A 15,860-nucleotide genomic window follows, 5' to 3' on the forward strand; every position below is an offset into this window, starting at 1 on the left:
ACTCTCTCTCCGGTCCCCAGCCGGGCACCGCAAAGCCTGCCACCTGCTGCAGCCCCTGCTGAGGGGTCATCTGGCTGTGTCCCACGGCGCCCTTGCTCCCTGTGGCTGCTCTGGGGACGGCATCCGCGGCTGCTCAGAAAGTTCTGGAAGTGTGATAGTCGCCTGGTACACGTGAGTCAGACGTGGGACACGGCTCTGATCTTCCCAAGGTGCTGGGGGTCTGCTTGTGCCCGTGCACCCCAGCAGCTGTCTGCAGGCCCAGGAATCCCCCAGACAGCCCAGCCAGGAAAGCGAGGGGGCATCCCGGAGAAGGGCCAGCTGGAGGACGTCGCCAGTGAGTGGTGGTGGGCAGGGAGGGCTGGAAGGCCTTGAGAGCGGGAAGGGCGGACGGGGGTGGGGGGAGGCTGGGGAGCTGCAGATGTAGGCGAGTCTGGGCCTGGGTCTGCTGGAAACATGGAGGCCGTAGGGTGCTGGGTGGGAGAGAAGCCTGTGCTGTCCCCCACGATCGTTCCCAGCACCCGGGGGACCAGGAGCTCTTCTTCCAACAGTCCCTGCGGCGCCCCTCTCCTGCCACCCGAGCCCTGCGTGGTCGTGGGGCCAAGCGGTCAGAGCCAGAAGTCAGGGTGGGGAGGATGGGGGCATCCGGTGCCAGGAGGAGGGCCTGGGGCGGGGAGCAGTGCGAGCTCTGGGGAGGCGTCCCCGGCATCAGGGCAGCGAGGGTCGGGGAGGAGAAGCAGGGTGACACTGCGCTGAGAGGGACGCCTGCTTCCTATGGTCAGAAGGAGGAGAGGGTCCCCTGTGCAGCAGCCTGTGGGGGAGGGGACCGGGGTGCTGCCTCACAGGATCCCAGGACACAGTGCCGTGGGAGGGGGGATGAGGACGGTGGGAGGGACCTCGACTTGCTCCAGATCACTCTGGGGTCAGCCGAGGGGACACCAGCCAGCCAACATCTGCCACGTGCGGACTAGTGCTCCCAAGAAGCCTGAAAACACGGGCAGCTCTTGGGTAGATGATGATAAATGTACTTTTTAATGTGTTGCTGGTGCTTGAGAACAGTACGGGAAGTCTCTAGAGCAGGAGTGTCCAAAACTGAGCCAACAGCCAGAATGATGGGCAGGAAGCACTCAAGACCTTGGGGGTTGGGGGGCCGGGCTGGGGTCAGGGCCATGTTCCCAGAGCCGGAGGAGGGAGCACTGGACCGGATGTGCTTAGCCTGGGCTCTGGCAGGGCCTGCGGGCAGCCTTGCCCCCTGGTCCGAGCAGCAGCGATTGGGGAGCTCCCGGCCGGTGGAATTCGCACCCTGGGCCCTCAGCATGCAGCCGGGGCGAGCGAAACCGTGTTGGAGGTTCTGAGAAAAGTTTGCAGACCCGAGGAAAGAAGCCGACGAGTGAGAGCAGACCCACAGCCCGTCCAGGCTCTCAGGATCCTCAGAGACTGGGATTAACAAGTACACTTTGCACCAAGTGATCGTGCATGAAATATTTGAAGAGACACAAAGACAAGCAGAAAACGACGGAAGATAAAGACTTACTAGACATGGCCAAACAGAGCTGAAACAGAAACAGAGTTTTAGGAAAGTGTGGTGGCTGCGTTTGAATCTCGGCCTCAAGGGGAGACGCGCTGTAGCCGAGGCAGGTGGGGGGAGACAGGAGGGGAAAGCCGCAGAGGGACGTCCAGAGAGGCCCGACGAGCTGGATGGCATGTTCGCAGCGTGGGAAGCGCCCGGCTCTCTAGCAGCCTGGGTAAGGTCACCCCACAGGACACTCACTGGAGAGAACAGAACAGAAGGCAGTGGGGCAGGGAGGGAGGGAGGGAGGGAGGCACAGAGCCTGGGCTGACCGCAGTCCAGCGCCCCGTGGAAGGCAGCAGGGGACGAGGCTCTGTTAACTGCCGCAGTGAGGCTGCCCGGCACGCACGGAGCTGAGATGCACGCTCGCTCAGACCGCCAGCACCGATGCCCGGCACGGGTCAGCCTGGCGGAGCCGGGAAGCCCGGAGCGGAGCCCGGCCTCCTGAGCGTCCGTGAACCGTCTGGTTAGCTGGCAAGATCCACTCCGAGACCAGAAACTGATGTGCAAAGCTGGGGGCGCGGTGAAGAGAGGGTGCGAGGAGTCGAGCCTTCCGAAACCAGACGTAGCCAAGAGCACGGCCTCGGGACCTACCGAGCAACGACCGGACGGAAGACGCACTGCAAAGTCAGGGCAAACGGTTTAGGAAGCAATGATGGCAGGAAATAAGAGTGTGTCAGCCTAAGAGCAGATGGACAGAACACCCGAGATCCTAGGGTCCGGGGTAGAGACGGCAGGATGACTCCATAGAGAAAGGAGGGATTATTTCAGTGATCGTGTTGGAGATAAGCTCACTTCGTGGAGAAAAACTAAGTTCATTCCCCTGGGCTGAAAGCGCGGGGACAGGCTTTCCTGGGGCTGGATGCGGGGACAGGCTTTCCTTGTAACAGAGTAAACCAGGGAACCTCTTTAGGACCCGCAGGCGATGAAGGGCCTCCAGAAGCAGCTGTGGAAGAGGAAACCGTGAGGCCCAGGCAGAAGTATTCGATTACACCGCCCTGCAGAAGGGAACCCCCTGGAGCGGGGGTCATGTGCCCTGAAGGGCGCTGGGGGCAAAGCAAAGAGATCGCTGGAGCCCCGGGAGGCTCGCCGCAGCTGACGCTGTCACCTAGAGCACACAGACCAGTCGGGACGAGGCAGCAATCCCACAGAAGCACAGGCCCCAGATGGAAGCGGGAGTGCATGTAGGGGGGACCTGAAAGCCAGCAGGTGTTTGGAAAGATGCAGACAGACATCCACCCCTCATTCGGGAAACGCGCGTTAAACAGAAAGACGCTCTGCCCGATACCTTCCCGTAGGACAGATGTGAGCCTGCGAGCTGCTGCCTGGCGATGGGGAGAACATGCAGGTCTGAGAGTCGGTGCGTCCCAAGGGTGCCTGCGGGTGCAGACCTGGTGGGCAGCCCTCTGATGGCACGTGTCCAACGAGCCCGCATCCCCTCCGCCTTCACGGAAGACAGCAGCTCTCGTGCAGGTGCAGAAGGACGCAGACCAGAGCAGGGCCTGGCACGATCATGTGCAAGCGGGCAAATGAACTACGGGGGGACAGAGGCCATGGGTTGCCGCGAGACAGTAGGAGGAAGCGGGTCAGACCCGGTTCTGGTTCTGGGCGCGATGGGAGTCCGCCTCCTCTGCCCGGCCTGTCCGCCGAGCATGGCTGGAGTTCCCAGACGCCACGCATGCGGCAGTGCCCTGTGGACTTTGGGAACGTGGCCCGTGGAGTGTGGAAGGCGGAGGAGCCCCGAGCTGGCGGGAAGTGTCCCGGTTTCCTCCCTGGTGTCTCCTGGCTGGACTTGAAGACCAGTCCAGGCCTGCGTGTGTTGAGCAGGTGCAAGAGCTGGAAATGGGGGGCTCCTAATGTGACCAGAAAAAGGATGGGAATTGCCTTGTTTTCTGTTCTCTACTCCAGGCCCCAGGAGGTGGCCGTGTCCCAGCTGGTGGCTCAGACTCCTTGGCCAGGGACGGTGTGGGGAGGAGTTGCCACGCGCATCTGTGTTTCTCTTTCTACCATTGTGGCACTTGGTGGGGGACGGAACCTGGTAGAGAAGGTGCACAGTGGGTGTCAAGCCGCAGTCCCGACTTCTGAGCCGGAATCCAGGCGGGGTGCGAAGGACTCCCAAGAGCCAGGACGCCTCGGGAAACCTCATGGATGAGGGAGTTTGGGTGCGTGGGCCGTGGAGTGGCGTGTGTGTGTGGGGCTCCCCCCGACCTGGGCACGTTTGTGTGCAACCCTAACCAGCACGCACGCAATTTCAGAATTGCTCCAAGGGGTGGACCCGCTCTGGTCCCACACTTGCCACTTGTGCCCACGCACACGGACCTAAATGACATGGGGGAAAGAGTTTAAACCCCGCTGGTAGGACCAGTGTTCCCAGAAGGTGGGGCTGGCAGCGCAAACCTCGCCTGTCTCATGGTCTACACAAGCCCCTGAATCCGGGCTCCTCATGGGGTCTCAGGAGGACATAGAGCCTCACAACCAGGTGCCCACGTGGCCGGGGTGCAGCCCACGTGGCCTTGACCGGTGCAGAAACGCAGACACCTCCGTGCGGGGTACAGGGAGGGAAAGGGGGCTCGCAGGCAGGAACCACCAAAGACTTTCCACCGATGATGGTCCCTGTGCCTCAGAGATGCACGACGGGCAGAAGACAGAGCCTCTCAGTAGGGCCATTGAAGACAGGAAAGGAGTAGCACGTCAGGGCAGGGCGGTATTGGCCAGAGAAGGCACAGACGGGTCAGGAGAACAGAGAGGGACCTGGAAAAGACCCGGCCCGAGAGAGCCGAACGACGTCCGGCAGAGAGCAAGTGCCTCTGTGGGAGAACCGTGGTCTTCCCAAAAGGCGGTGCTGGGATAACGGAACATCCACGTTCGATAAAGAAAAAAAAAAAAAACCCCAACAAGCCCTCGCACCAGCACACACATGCACTCAGATGGCCCCAAAGCTTCTTGTAAGACCCGAGCTCTAGAGCTTCTAGAATTCCAGACCGGCCGGGAGCAAGTCCGGGGGTGCTGGGCCTGAGAAGCAAGTGTGAGTGTTGGATCCGGAAGACACCGCCCAGGAGAGGAAAGGGCAGATGCGCGACTTCTTTCAAGTTTGGTGCTTGTGTTTGGCCAGAGCCGCCAGGGAAAGGTGAGGCGCCACCAGCAGGGGATGCGCCCGCGGGGCCCACTGCCCCCCACCCCCACCAGCAGCCCGGACGGAGCCCTAGAACCAGCCGGAAGGCCAGCGGCTCTCTGTCCGCCACCACACCGGGCCCCGGCAGAGACTCTGTGGGGTCCACACCCCATAAACTCCTCAAATGCTCAGACAGGTGAGTCGTAACTGGGTCTGGATTGCCCGTCAGTAACGTGGACTAAAACGTGGAAGCTTCCAGCACGGACGTTGGCATGTGCCACCACAAACCGGGGTGGGGGGGGTCAGGACGTGGAGCTTCTGGTCATCGGGGTATACGCTCAGGAGGGTTTTTAAAACTAAACTAAATCATGTGACGAAAAAGGAAAATGGAGTAACGGGCCAGATACACACCCAGCAACCCAGAAGGGTCTTTTTTAAAAAATGATTTTATTTATTTATTTGACAGACAGAGATCACAAGTAGGCAGAGAGGCAGGCAGAGAGAGAGTAGGAAGAAGCAGGCTCCCCACTGAGCAGAGATCCCAATGCGGGGCTCGATCCCAGGACCCCGAGATCATAACCTGAGCCGAAGGCAGCGGCTTAACCCACTGAGCCACCCAGGCACCCCAGAGGGTCTTTTTTTAATAAAGGGCTTGGGGGAGAAAGTAAAACACAGAATGAGATGTATAATATAATTTAAAGGCATTTAAAATCTCTGCACTCTGATAAGTGTCCCACGGTTCTATAAGATGTTATTATCTGAGGAAGCTCGTGGAGGGCGCACGGAACCGCGGCGCACGGAACCGCGGCGCTACTTTTGCAAATCTTCCACACGCCTAAAACTATTTCAAAAAGTCAAAAACAAAAAAAAAACAAAAAAAACACCACACCCAGAAACTTTTTTTCCCCCCAAATGCACTTACAAACAAAAAGACACATCAAATTAGAGTAGTTGTTTACGGACCGGTGGGAGGGCTGTGGGGACACCAGGGAAGAAAGAAACAGGAATGGGCCTGCAGTGGGCGCGGGGGCGCGGAGCAGGGGCGGCCCAGTCCTCGCCTTTGGCAGAAGAGAGCGCATCACGGTCCGCCGACTGCAAGGACCTCCGGAGAACGTACTCAGGAAAAAGGAAGCTTCTCGGGGCATGTCAGGCGGATTGGTGTGGTTTAGAGGAATCCCAGATCCGGTCTCGGTCCTCCTTTCTGGGGCAGAGCTGCTAAAACCTTGGAGTTTCTGAAGACAGGAGAACCCTGAAAGGCCTCTTTTATTATGTTAATGAAATGACTTTTGGGCCTCCCTGGGGAGATGGGGCTGGTGGCCCAGGGAACCACCCTGGGATTAGAGGGTTAGGATTTTCAGTCTCACCACCCGACCTCTGGGGAGAGGAGGGGTTGGAGATAGCACTGAGCTATTATTAGTGTAGAAGTAGTAGTGTATTAGCTCTTATTAGCGTAACAAAACCTTTAGCACCCGGAAGCTTCCAAGAGCTTCCAGGTTGGTGAACAGGTCGGGGTTCTGGGAGAGTGGCAGGCCCAGAGAGAGCAGGGGAGCTCGGCACCCTTCCTCTCGCTGGGGGTGGGGGCCGCTGCTGTCTGGCTGCTCCTGGGTTAGCTGCTCTTACAATAAACTCGCGATCCAGGAATGAGATGTTCTCTGAGTTCCATGAGCCACTCTAGCAAATGAATCAAACCCATGGCAGGGGGAGGCGGGTGTGGGAACCTCCGATCTGTAGCTGGTGGGTCAGAAGAAAAGTCACAAGCGGGACTTGTGGTTGGCGTCTGAGGTGGGGCATCTTGTGGGGCGGAGCCTTCCACCCGTGGGGTCTGATGCCGTCTCCAGGTCATGTCAGAGCTGAGAGGACACCCAGTCAGGGTCCACTGAGAACTGGAGAATCACTTGGTGGTGGGGAGCCCACCCCAGCACAGACCCATCAGTCAGAATCGGGTGCAGAACCCACTTAAATGTAGAGAAAAGTTACTGCTCAGCACATAAGTGAATTCAATCCAATATTGTCTGTTTTTGAAAAATAATGTCTGATTTATGGAGTTTAAAAACACAGAGCGGGACGCCTGGGTGGCTCAGTTGGTTAAGCAGCTGCCTTCGGCTCAGGTCATGATCCCAGCGTCCTGGGATCGAGTCCCACATCGGGCTCCTTGCTCAGCGGGGAGCCTGCTTCTCCCTCTGCCTCTGCCTGCCATTCTGTCTGCCTGTGCTTGCTCTCTCTCCCTCTCTCTCTGACAAATAAAATCTTTAAAAAATAAAAATAAAAACACAGAGCTACAATAATAGACCAAGTAAGTCCGACGAGAATGGTTAAAATGCACAGAGGTTTGAAAAGGGTATTAATATTTTGATAAATTTCAGACCTTATCAAGTTGAATAGCAGGTCACATTTCTAAGGTAAGCGGAAGAGGAGCAGAGCCTGTCTGGTTTCTGGACCAGGGATGGATTAAAAATAAATATGTAAAAATGCAATTATTTCAGCAATCAAGGAAGAGGACTTTAGAAGTGCCGTAGCAGCAGGACACGTACAGAGCACTGGGAGACAAGGAACGCGCCCACACAGCCGTGGTTACGCACAGTGTGACTGAAGCCAAAGCAAGACAGAGATTCTCTGGTGGGATTTAAATACTGCTTAATAAAGGATAGTTAGGGTGTTTATATTAGCATCAAAGAAGAGACTAAGTCAAAAGATAAAGACAGTATTACACAGAGAGAGGGTCACTTCAAAAGAATAAAAGATTTGATTGGGAAGGTGTATTAGTTCTAAACTCTGTTCCCCTTATAAAGGGACATGTGAGCAAAGCAAACTTTGCCAGAACTCCAGAAAGAAAACCAGTCTCCTATCATGATGTGGGGATTTTCAGTGCATCTTTTTCAACTCTTGGTCACACAGAGACGGAATGATTGGACAGACGGCAGATGGGAGCGACGGATGACAGCCTTCGTGGGATGGCCGCAGAGATGACTATGTGCTCAGCAATTAGAAAATACGTGTGGGGGCGCCTGGGTGGCTCAGTGGGTTAAAACCTCTGCCTTCGGCTCAGGTCATGATCCCAGGGTCCTGGGATCGAGTCCCGCATCGGGCTCTCTGCTCAGCGGGGAGACTGCTTCCCCCTCTCTGCCTGCCTGCCTCTCTGCCTACTTGTGATCGCTCTGTCAAATAAATAAAATCTTAAAAAAAAAAGAAAAAGAAAATACATGTGGAATACTTTTTTCCCCCCAAATTGGTACATACCAGCAGGTCTCCTAAAGACTAGATTCCATGACAGCATAATTACAAGGGAAATCACAAAAAAGTGGGTTTGAAAATTTCCATGATTTAGGACTTTTAGATCCTATAACATGTCAAAGAAAGTAACTATGATGGAAATTTTAAAAACCATTAAAACGGGGGGGCACCTGGGTGGGTCAGTCAGTTAAGCCTCCAACTCTTGATTTTGGCTCAGGTCGTAGTCTCAGGGTCATGAGATGGAGCCCCATTTCCGGCCCCACGCTGGGTGTGAACCTGCTCAAGGTCCTCTCTCTCCCAATCCCTCTCCCTCTCCCCCCACCCGCACGCCTCCCCCAAATAACTAAATAAATAGAAACCATTGAAACTGCGCGACGGCAGAAGCAATACACACGATACACACGGAGCCTTGTAAGGTGCAGCTAAAGCAGCACCTTGAGGGACATGTGTAGCCTGGAGACTTGGGTAAGAGTTGGAAGCTAGAAGTCAATGTGACAAGCGTTGAGCTTCAGGAATTATTTTTGTTCGTAAAAACCCCAAAGGAAGGAGATGACTCAGATGAGGGCAGGAATTAGTGAGAGGGGAGAGACGTGGGCCCACAGAGTGAACAGTCTGTTCTTCCCAACGGTGGACAAGATGTTGAAAGAGAGAAAGTCACACAAAGTGAAAGCCTGGTGCAGAGGGGGCCCGACGACCCCTTCGAAACCAAAAAAGCGATGAGAATGTTGTGAGGATCTCTTCCCAACACATTGGAAAACTTGGTTGAAATAGACGGATTTCTAAGAAGAGGTAACACACTAGAAGGGAGTGAGGAAGTAGAAAGCCTGCACATCCGCATAAGGAAGCACGACGAGACCTGGTTGGGGGGGCTGTGGTCGCCGCGGAAGCCTGAGCTCCTTGGCAACATGGGCAAGTCCCTCACCCTCTCTGTGTCTCAGGGGAATGGGAGCGGGGGGACAGGGGCCAATAACCCATCTGCCCCGGGTGGTCCGGCAGGCTGTTAGCGACGCTGGTGGTCGCCGCACATCTGCCCCGCACCAGTGCCAGACCCTGACTGGTCATCCTGTGCCGCTCAGATCCTGCCTCGGCCCTGCCAGGAATCCCCTCTCCTATGGTCTCTGGCAGCCCAGAGCTGCCCTTGGCATATGCTTCCACTGCCAGGCCTGGACCCCGGCCTAGCCTCTGCTGTTGCCTCTCCCTGTCCTGCCGGCTTGACTCACTCCACTGTCCCCCTTGTCCACCCGTGGCTCCATGCCTGGACTTGGGCCCAGAGTAGGTGAAGGGGGTCTGCACACCCTCCCCAAGCATGGTCTGGTGGGGCTCAGTCCCCAGGGACCCTCTCAGCTGTCAGAGGGACAGAGATCTTGTGCATTCTGGGGTTTGGGTGGCCCCTAGTCTGAAGGGGACCAGACCCCTACACCAAAACCTGATGCAGGATGCATGGTGACTCTAGAGAGACTCAGAGCTGGAGGCAGGGCGGGGACCGGAGGCTCCAACAAGGTGACGTCAGGAAGCGACTGGCAGCCATGGGCAGAGCCTGCTGGGGACGGATGGGGGCCGGGCTGGGGCTGCGACGGGGTGTGGGCTCCTAGGTCTGGCCACGCAGCCCTCCCAACTGTGTGACCCTGGCCATGCCTCTCTCCTGCTGACCTGTTGGTGACCTGGTCCCAGGAGTCCCCCCAGGATGGGCCCTGAGTAGGAGCTCCCCTTTCCGGGTGCGCCCCTGCTGGAGTCTCCAGCCCCCCACAGCCTCAAGCCTGGGTTTGGACTGCCTGTCTGGGTGCCTATCGGCCACCCCACTGACCTCCAGGCTCAGCCTGACCCACTTCTCCAGGAAGCCTTGGCGGGGAGTCCCATCCCTGCTCGGGCTCTCCAGGCACTGTCACCAGGCTCTGTCCCCAACTCTCCTCCTGTGAAGGGCTCCCCCACCACCACTCCATCCCTTCTCTTTCCTGTTCTGCCACCTGGTTCCCCCAAAACACACTCTTACCCATCCGCGAGGATTAGAGGGCCTGGGGTGGAGTCTGTCAGCTGCCTCCCTTCCCAACTCCCCTTGCTGGGTGAGGGGACAGGCCCCCTGAGGTCACAGGCAGGGCACCATCCCGGAACCTGACTTGCAGCCCACCCCATCCGCCAGCTGCCTCCCAGGGAACTCCCGGCAGTGGAGGGGGGAGGCTGCAAGGATGGGGGTGCTGTGTCCTGCCTCTTCCCGGCTCCCCTCCCGGGGCTGCCTCCATATGGTGTTCGCAGAGAGCCATATTGCGTCCAGCAACACCTCCCCTGCCTTCCTGGGACAGCTGGGGACGCCTGCGCCTGCACCTGGTCAGAGCAGGGCTCCAAGCTGCCCCCCATCGTCAGGGTGCCCTCTCCTTGGGATGCCCAGGGGTGCCGGGGGGTAGCACACGGAGCCCACCCTAGTTTCCTCGGGGGCCCCGCACTTCCGCCTTCTGGGATTTGGGGGAAGGGGTCTGAACTGGATCATCCTTGATCCCACACATGTAAATGGAAGTTTCTAGGCGAGTCAGTGTTAGATTCTGTGACTGTAACTTCTTTACTCTTTGTCCAAAGAGCTGTGGTCCACAGGGGGCTCCCGGGACCCCTGCCCCATGGCCAGCCCCGGCCCTGACCACCGTCTTGGGGAGACCCCTGGGGCCGGGCTGGGGGCTGGCCCGGCTGGGAGGGAAGGTTCTAGAGCCGCGCAGCTGGGAGCTGACGTGAGCAGTGACTGTCTCAGGGCTTCCGGCTCTGCCTTATTTGGAGGCAGTTCCGGGTGGGGCCGCGACTGGCACGTCCTGAGCTTTTCAGAGACACCCTTCCCCCGCCCACCTTCGTCCCTGCCCCCATGGGCCACTCCAAGCGGACCTGGCCAGTGCCGTGGGACACCCCAGTGAGGGGAGAGGTGCCCCAGCTGGGGACCCCCACTCTGCAGGAGGTCTGAATTCCATTGGGCTCCAGCAGGCAGTGGCAGAGCGGTAATGCAGGGGGAGGCCAGTGCCGGTCCTCCAGTCACGACCAGTGTGCCGGCCTGTCCTTGCAGGGCCGTGGAACCCTTCCCAGGGCCTAGGGTATGACCTCTGCAGGGGTGGGGGCAGGGATGGCAGGCAGGGACCCCAGGATTTTTTTTTAAGATCTTATTTATTTGAGAGAGAGCGAACACAAGCAGGGCAAGGGGCAGAGGGAGAAGCAGCCTCCCCACTGAGCAGCACCTGGTCCCACGACCCGGAGGTCATGGCCTGAGCCAAGGGCAGATGCTACTGACAGCCCTGCAGGTGCCCTGGGAAAGGGCTGCGTGGTAACCCCCAGGGCAGTGGGAGGCAGCTCAGGTGGGATGCTGGCTGGCTGGTCAGCTCAGGAGAGCCGCACAGGCCCCACATTCCCCAGACAGAGCTCCAGGTTGAGGAGGAGGTTCCAGGGGGTGGGGTGGGTGCAGCAGAGCCAGGAGGGCACTCCCAGCTCGGGGAAGGTTCCGGAACGTAGCCCTGGAATGAGCGTGAAGCTCCCTGAGGATTCGCTTCTCTGTGGAGGCAAGCCCGTGTGGGACGCAGGGCTGGGGAGGTGATGGGAGCCTGAGATGGGTCCTTCACCTCGAACGGGGCCCGGAGGAGCCCAAGGGTGCTGTGGGGTGGCCCCACTGCATGGCTGGGGACAGGAGCCTCTCCTACTGTGGCTGGCCAGGAGTTAGACAGGAAGAGGGACTTCCTGATGGCCCATGCTTGCTCCTGGCTGGGCAGCTGGGCCCGGGAGGCCTTGGTGGGGGTGGGGGTGGGCGTGAAGGCTTTTCCAAGCGTCCGCACCTGCCCAGAGGAAGGGCCACTCCATGCAGGGGTGCAGGAGCTGGCTGCCTGGGTGACTGGAGGGTGGCCGCCTCCAGCGCACCTGCCCCCCAGGAGACCCAGGCCCTTGTCATTGTCCTCCGGCACCCTTCCTTCTTCCACCCTCCCCCGGTCCAGGTGCTCCTCCCATCTGTGGAGACACTCCCCTTGCCGTCCCAGAGGCACCGCCACCAGCACCAGGATCCCTCCCCGCCACCAACAGCACCATGAGCTCCAGCCACAAGAGTGTCCCCACCAGCTTCAGCTGCCCACGTTCCCGCCCACTGCGGTGATCGCCGCCATCGCCAGCCCCATCCGCAGGGCACAGTGGTCCTGGTGGCTGCAGGGGAAGGGAGGCCCAGGAGGCAGTCCCAGGGTTCCGAGGAGGACAGCCCAGGGACAAAGGTGTGGAGATGATGAGAAAAACAAGGTCCAGGGAAAGGAGTGGCTTGTGGTGGAGGGAACAGTAGAGGGAGGCCCACGTCTGCCCTTGGGTGACCTCCCCACGGACGGGAGCGTCCTGAGATTAGGGCTGGGGAGCTGGGCTCACTACCCACCCCGCAGGGGAGCATCACTCAGACACGTGAACCTCCATTTCCTCCTCTGGAGAGGGTGTCGGACCCTGCCTGTCCAGCCCTGAGACAGCTGGATGGACACAGAGGGCCACACAGAGACGAGCTCTGGGCACACGGTGGTCGCTGGCCTGGAGCTGTGCCCACACGGGGCTCACCGCCGAAAGCAGTGGAGACAGACTGGCGCAGGGAGAATCGGGCTTGGACGTTCCAGGCTGGCTTCCTGCAGCCTGGGTGGCCGAGAGGACCGGGATTTCTGGGCGCTGTCCCCATGCCAGGTGGCCGTGGAGCACTGAACAGCTGGGAATGTGGGGCCTGGGCAGGACAGAGGGTGTGGCTTCTCCTGGAAGGACTCAGCCCTCCGGGGGAGCGGGGGAGCCGGACGGAGGAGCAGGACGGAGGGGAGCCTGAGCTGAGGGTCGCAGTGCTGAGCCACGCCCACTGCAGGCGGGGAGCCAGGCTGGGGCGCCTGGTTTGTTGTTTTTTCTAGGTTTTCTGCGGTGCTTGTGAGCAGGGCAGGGGAGGTCAGGTCACTTCCCAAGGGCGGCGGGGAGCCCTGTGCTCCGTGTTCCCCTCACCAGGACAGTCTGCACCTGGACCCCAGTCCCCGGGCCTTCTGGCTTCCTTCAGCATCAGCGGGGACGAGGGAGCCGGCACAGGCCCCCGCCCTGCTCTGCACCCCCAGGCCGGTGGGGTTGGAGTCCGAGGCCTCTCCGGGTGGGGGCGCACGGGCTGCAGGGGGTGGGGAAGACGGGTGGGGGCGTGGGGGGAGACGCTGCACTTGACGGAGTGTGGGCGCATCCGCGGTCGTATGGACTTTAACAAGCCTCCGTGGGGGCGGGTTTCGCTGTCCAGTCTCTCCAAAGGGGGCATTTCACAGTGCCCTGGACCGCAGCTGCGTGCTGTGCCACCCCTCCTGGCGGTCCACTCTCCTGGTACTTGTGGTCCCTCGGTCCCCAGCAGCCACGCCTGGTCACCAGCGGTCCCTCTCCATCCTCGGCCACTTGTGGTCACCAGCCAAGGCGGTCCGGAGCGCCGTGGGAACCTGCACTGGGCAGCTCCCCCCATCCTTCTGTGAGCCGGGCGTTGTGTTCACCTTGGGTGACATGGTCGGGGGGCCGTCATCTCGGGGTGCAAACGGCCCCCCTGCGGCCCACGATGGGAAGCGCAGCCGGGGGAGGAGCCTGGCTCACCGGTGCCCTCCGGGCCTCACAGCACCCAGCCAGGCTCCCGGCGTGGGCTCAGGCCGCCCCCTGCTGGAAGCACGCGGGCGAGGCAGGCATTTCCGCTCGCAGAACAAGACGGAGCATCTCCAAGTCCAGGCTCAGAAACTGGTCAAGCTGTGGGCCACCCGCCAAGCTGGGAGGTGGCAGAAGGCTGGGCTGGATGGGCGGGGGGCGCGGCTCTGGGCATGTCCACATTTGTCCCCCACGCCTGCCCGCCTGCCCCAGGACCAAGAGGCAGGTGCATGGGCCAGGGTGAGGCAGTAGGTGGAGGGCCTGGAGGAGATCCCGGGCGGATCAAGGCTGGCTGGAAGGAGGGGGGCCGCCGACGCCCAAGGCTCCCTCCCTCCGTCCACGTCCTCTGCCCCAGTCCCAGACTGTTCCCCTGGAGATGGCACCGGCACAGGGAAGTCCCATACCAACGGCTCCTGTGGGTCTAAAGGTCTGCAGTGGAGAACAAGGGGGCCCAGCATCGGGGAGTCCCCATCAGCGTTCCCACAGTGCCCTTGGGGGCCACATGATCTCAGGCCTGGACGTCAAGGTCCACACAGCATGGGCTCCTGACACCCAGGCAGGGGGCAGGGGTGGAAAGTCCATGGGGCTGTGGCGTGGGCTGCAGAGAGAGGCCACACACAGATGGGACGTGGGTTTTTAATTCTTTTTATTGAAGAAAAGAAAAGGAGAGAAAAAATAGATTCCCCACCCCTGCTCTTCCCGGAGTGGGCTTCTAGTCCTGCCCCTGGGGTCGGCGCAGGTAAGAGAGAGGACTGTGCTCTCCACCTGGGTCTGGGGAGGGGCCCCGGGCCCTGGGAAGGTGGGGGGGGGGCTGGCTGCTTCCCGAGGGGTAGGGTGTCTAAAAAATGGTGCCAGGCCAGCTGGGCCAAGCGGGCTGGTCCTCTGCTGCGGCAGCAAGGCAGGTCTCTTGGGGATGCTGGCCACGCTCGGGCCGGCCACCGTCCGCCGGGGCCTGCCCGCCCGCCTGCCGGGGCTGGGCTGGAGAAGGGCAGAGTCTGAGGCACCTTCTGGCCTCCGGAGCCCTGTGCCCGCCCCCCTGGGCCGCCGGCGCCTCCTGTCCCGTCTGGCTCTGGTCCCAGCACTGCGGGCCTCCACCTGGCCGCCGTCCGAGCGCCCTGAGGCCAGGACGCGGGTCTGGCCCGCAGCCCGAGAGCACGTCTGAGCCCGTCCTGTGGCAGGAGTGGGCAGAGCAGCATCCCTCCTCGTGGCCCGGTGCGTGGCCGCCGCCCACCTGCTCAGACCTCAGTCTGGAGGTCGATGATGTCCTGGCCCACCAGCGGGATTGTGGCGCCCGACTTCTCCCACTCCACGCTCCGCAGCTCCAGCGGGGACGGTGGCAGTGGCTCCAGCTCCTTCTTCACCCACGCGGGCGTCCCGTGGGCTTTCCGAAGGCTCTCCCAGGGCCGCTTGTTGGGCGTCTGCTGCTTCTCCGGCTGCTGGCCGAGCGGCGGTGGTGGACGGAGGGGCCGCAGAGCAAGATGAGACCAGAGGGAGCAAGGGGGAAAGAAGGCAGAGTCAGAACAGGGGAAGGAGACAGAGAGCGGCCGGCCAGGAGCAGAGAGCCTCCCGCTATGGGGTCCGGTGTGGGGGGCGACAGCCTGCTGTGAAAGGCACCTGCCTGAAACCGCTCCCTTGACCATGGCTTTCCTCAGGAGGCGCCAGACTACTCCCCAGTGGACTGCCTCCCCCTCCCCCTCCAGACGGGCCCCCAGGAGCTAGTGCACCACCTACCCCTCCAGACAGGCATCCCCAGAAGCCAGTGTACCCTCCCCCCTGCCCAGGAAGGCCCATGGGCTTGTCCTGCCCTCCAGAGTCTAGCATGGGCTGGGTCAGGCCAGCATCTGGGAAAGGTCGCAGGAAAGAATGAATGAATGAGAAGGACGGGAAGAAGAAAGGCAGGAGACAGCCTTACGTATAGGCTCTCGCACAGCATGCCCCCATCCTGTGCTGCCCCCACAGCGCCCCAGGGCCCTGCCCCCCCAGACCTTGCTGTCCGGGCCCAGGGCCTCCTTGTCCTTCTCGGCGTGCTGCAGCTTTCGGTTCAGGTCCTGGAACAGGTCCTGGTGCCGTTTCCGCGTGTGCATGATTTTCTGCAGGGCGGGAGGGGGCGAAGCCTGAGCCCGGAAAAGGGGTGCTGCCCCGCCCCTCCCTGCCTGCTGGAAGGGTTCAGAGCACCTGGCCTGGCCGTGTGGGGGAGGGGATGCCAGGACCCACCTCGAAATCCAGTTCCGCGTACCGTGATTTCCGCCGCTGTGGGGAGAAGGGGTTCGTGCGCGTTTGCAAGCAGTTCCCTAAAACCTCCCAGGCCACAGGTCCCGACTTCTCCTT

The 15,860-nt window shown here is 60.5% G+C and overlaps 1 protein-coding gene across 7 annotated transcripts in view; it reads right to left on the reverse strand.

The window, feature by feature from the left end:
* Positions 1 to 14,161: 14,161 nt before the first annotated feature.
* ADGRB1 (adhesion G protein-coupled receptor B1) overlaps positions 14,162 to 15,860 on the reverse strand; it is a 77,725-nt gene continuing 76,026 nt past the window's right edge. For 4 of the 7 annotated variants that reach the window (XM_047727499.1, XM_047727496.1, XM_047727492.1 and 1 more), the window contains 3 exons: positions 15,747 to 15,782; positions 15,518 to 15,622; positions 14,162 to 14,968 (listed from right to left, as the gene is read on the reverse strand). In XM_047727499.1, coding sequence (XP_047583455.1) covers positions 14,768 to 14,968; positions 15,518 to 15,622; positions 15,747 to 15,782 — 342 coding nt within the window. In that variant the 3' untranslated portion in view covers positions 14,162 to 14,767. The remainder of the gene's footprint in view (positions 14,969 to 15,517; positions 15,623 to 15,746; positions 15,783 to 15,860) is intronic. The other 3 variants (XM_047727493.1, XM_047727497.1, XM_047727495.1) reach the window with 1 other exon arrangement.

The sequence above is a fragment of the Lutra lutra genome, chromosome 4 (assembly GCF_902655055.1).
Source record: "Lutra lutra chromosome 4, mLutLut1.2, whole genome shotgun sequence".
In the NCBI taxonomy this organism is placed as follows: Eukaryota; Metazoa; Chordata; class Mammalia; order Carnivora; family Mustelidae; genus Lutra; species Lutra lutra.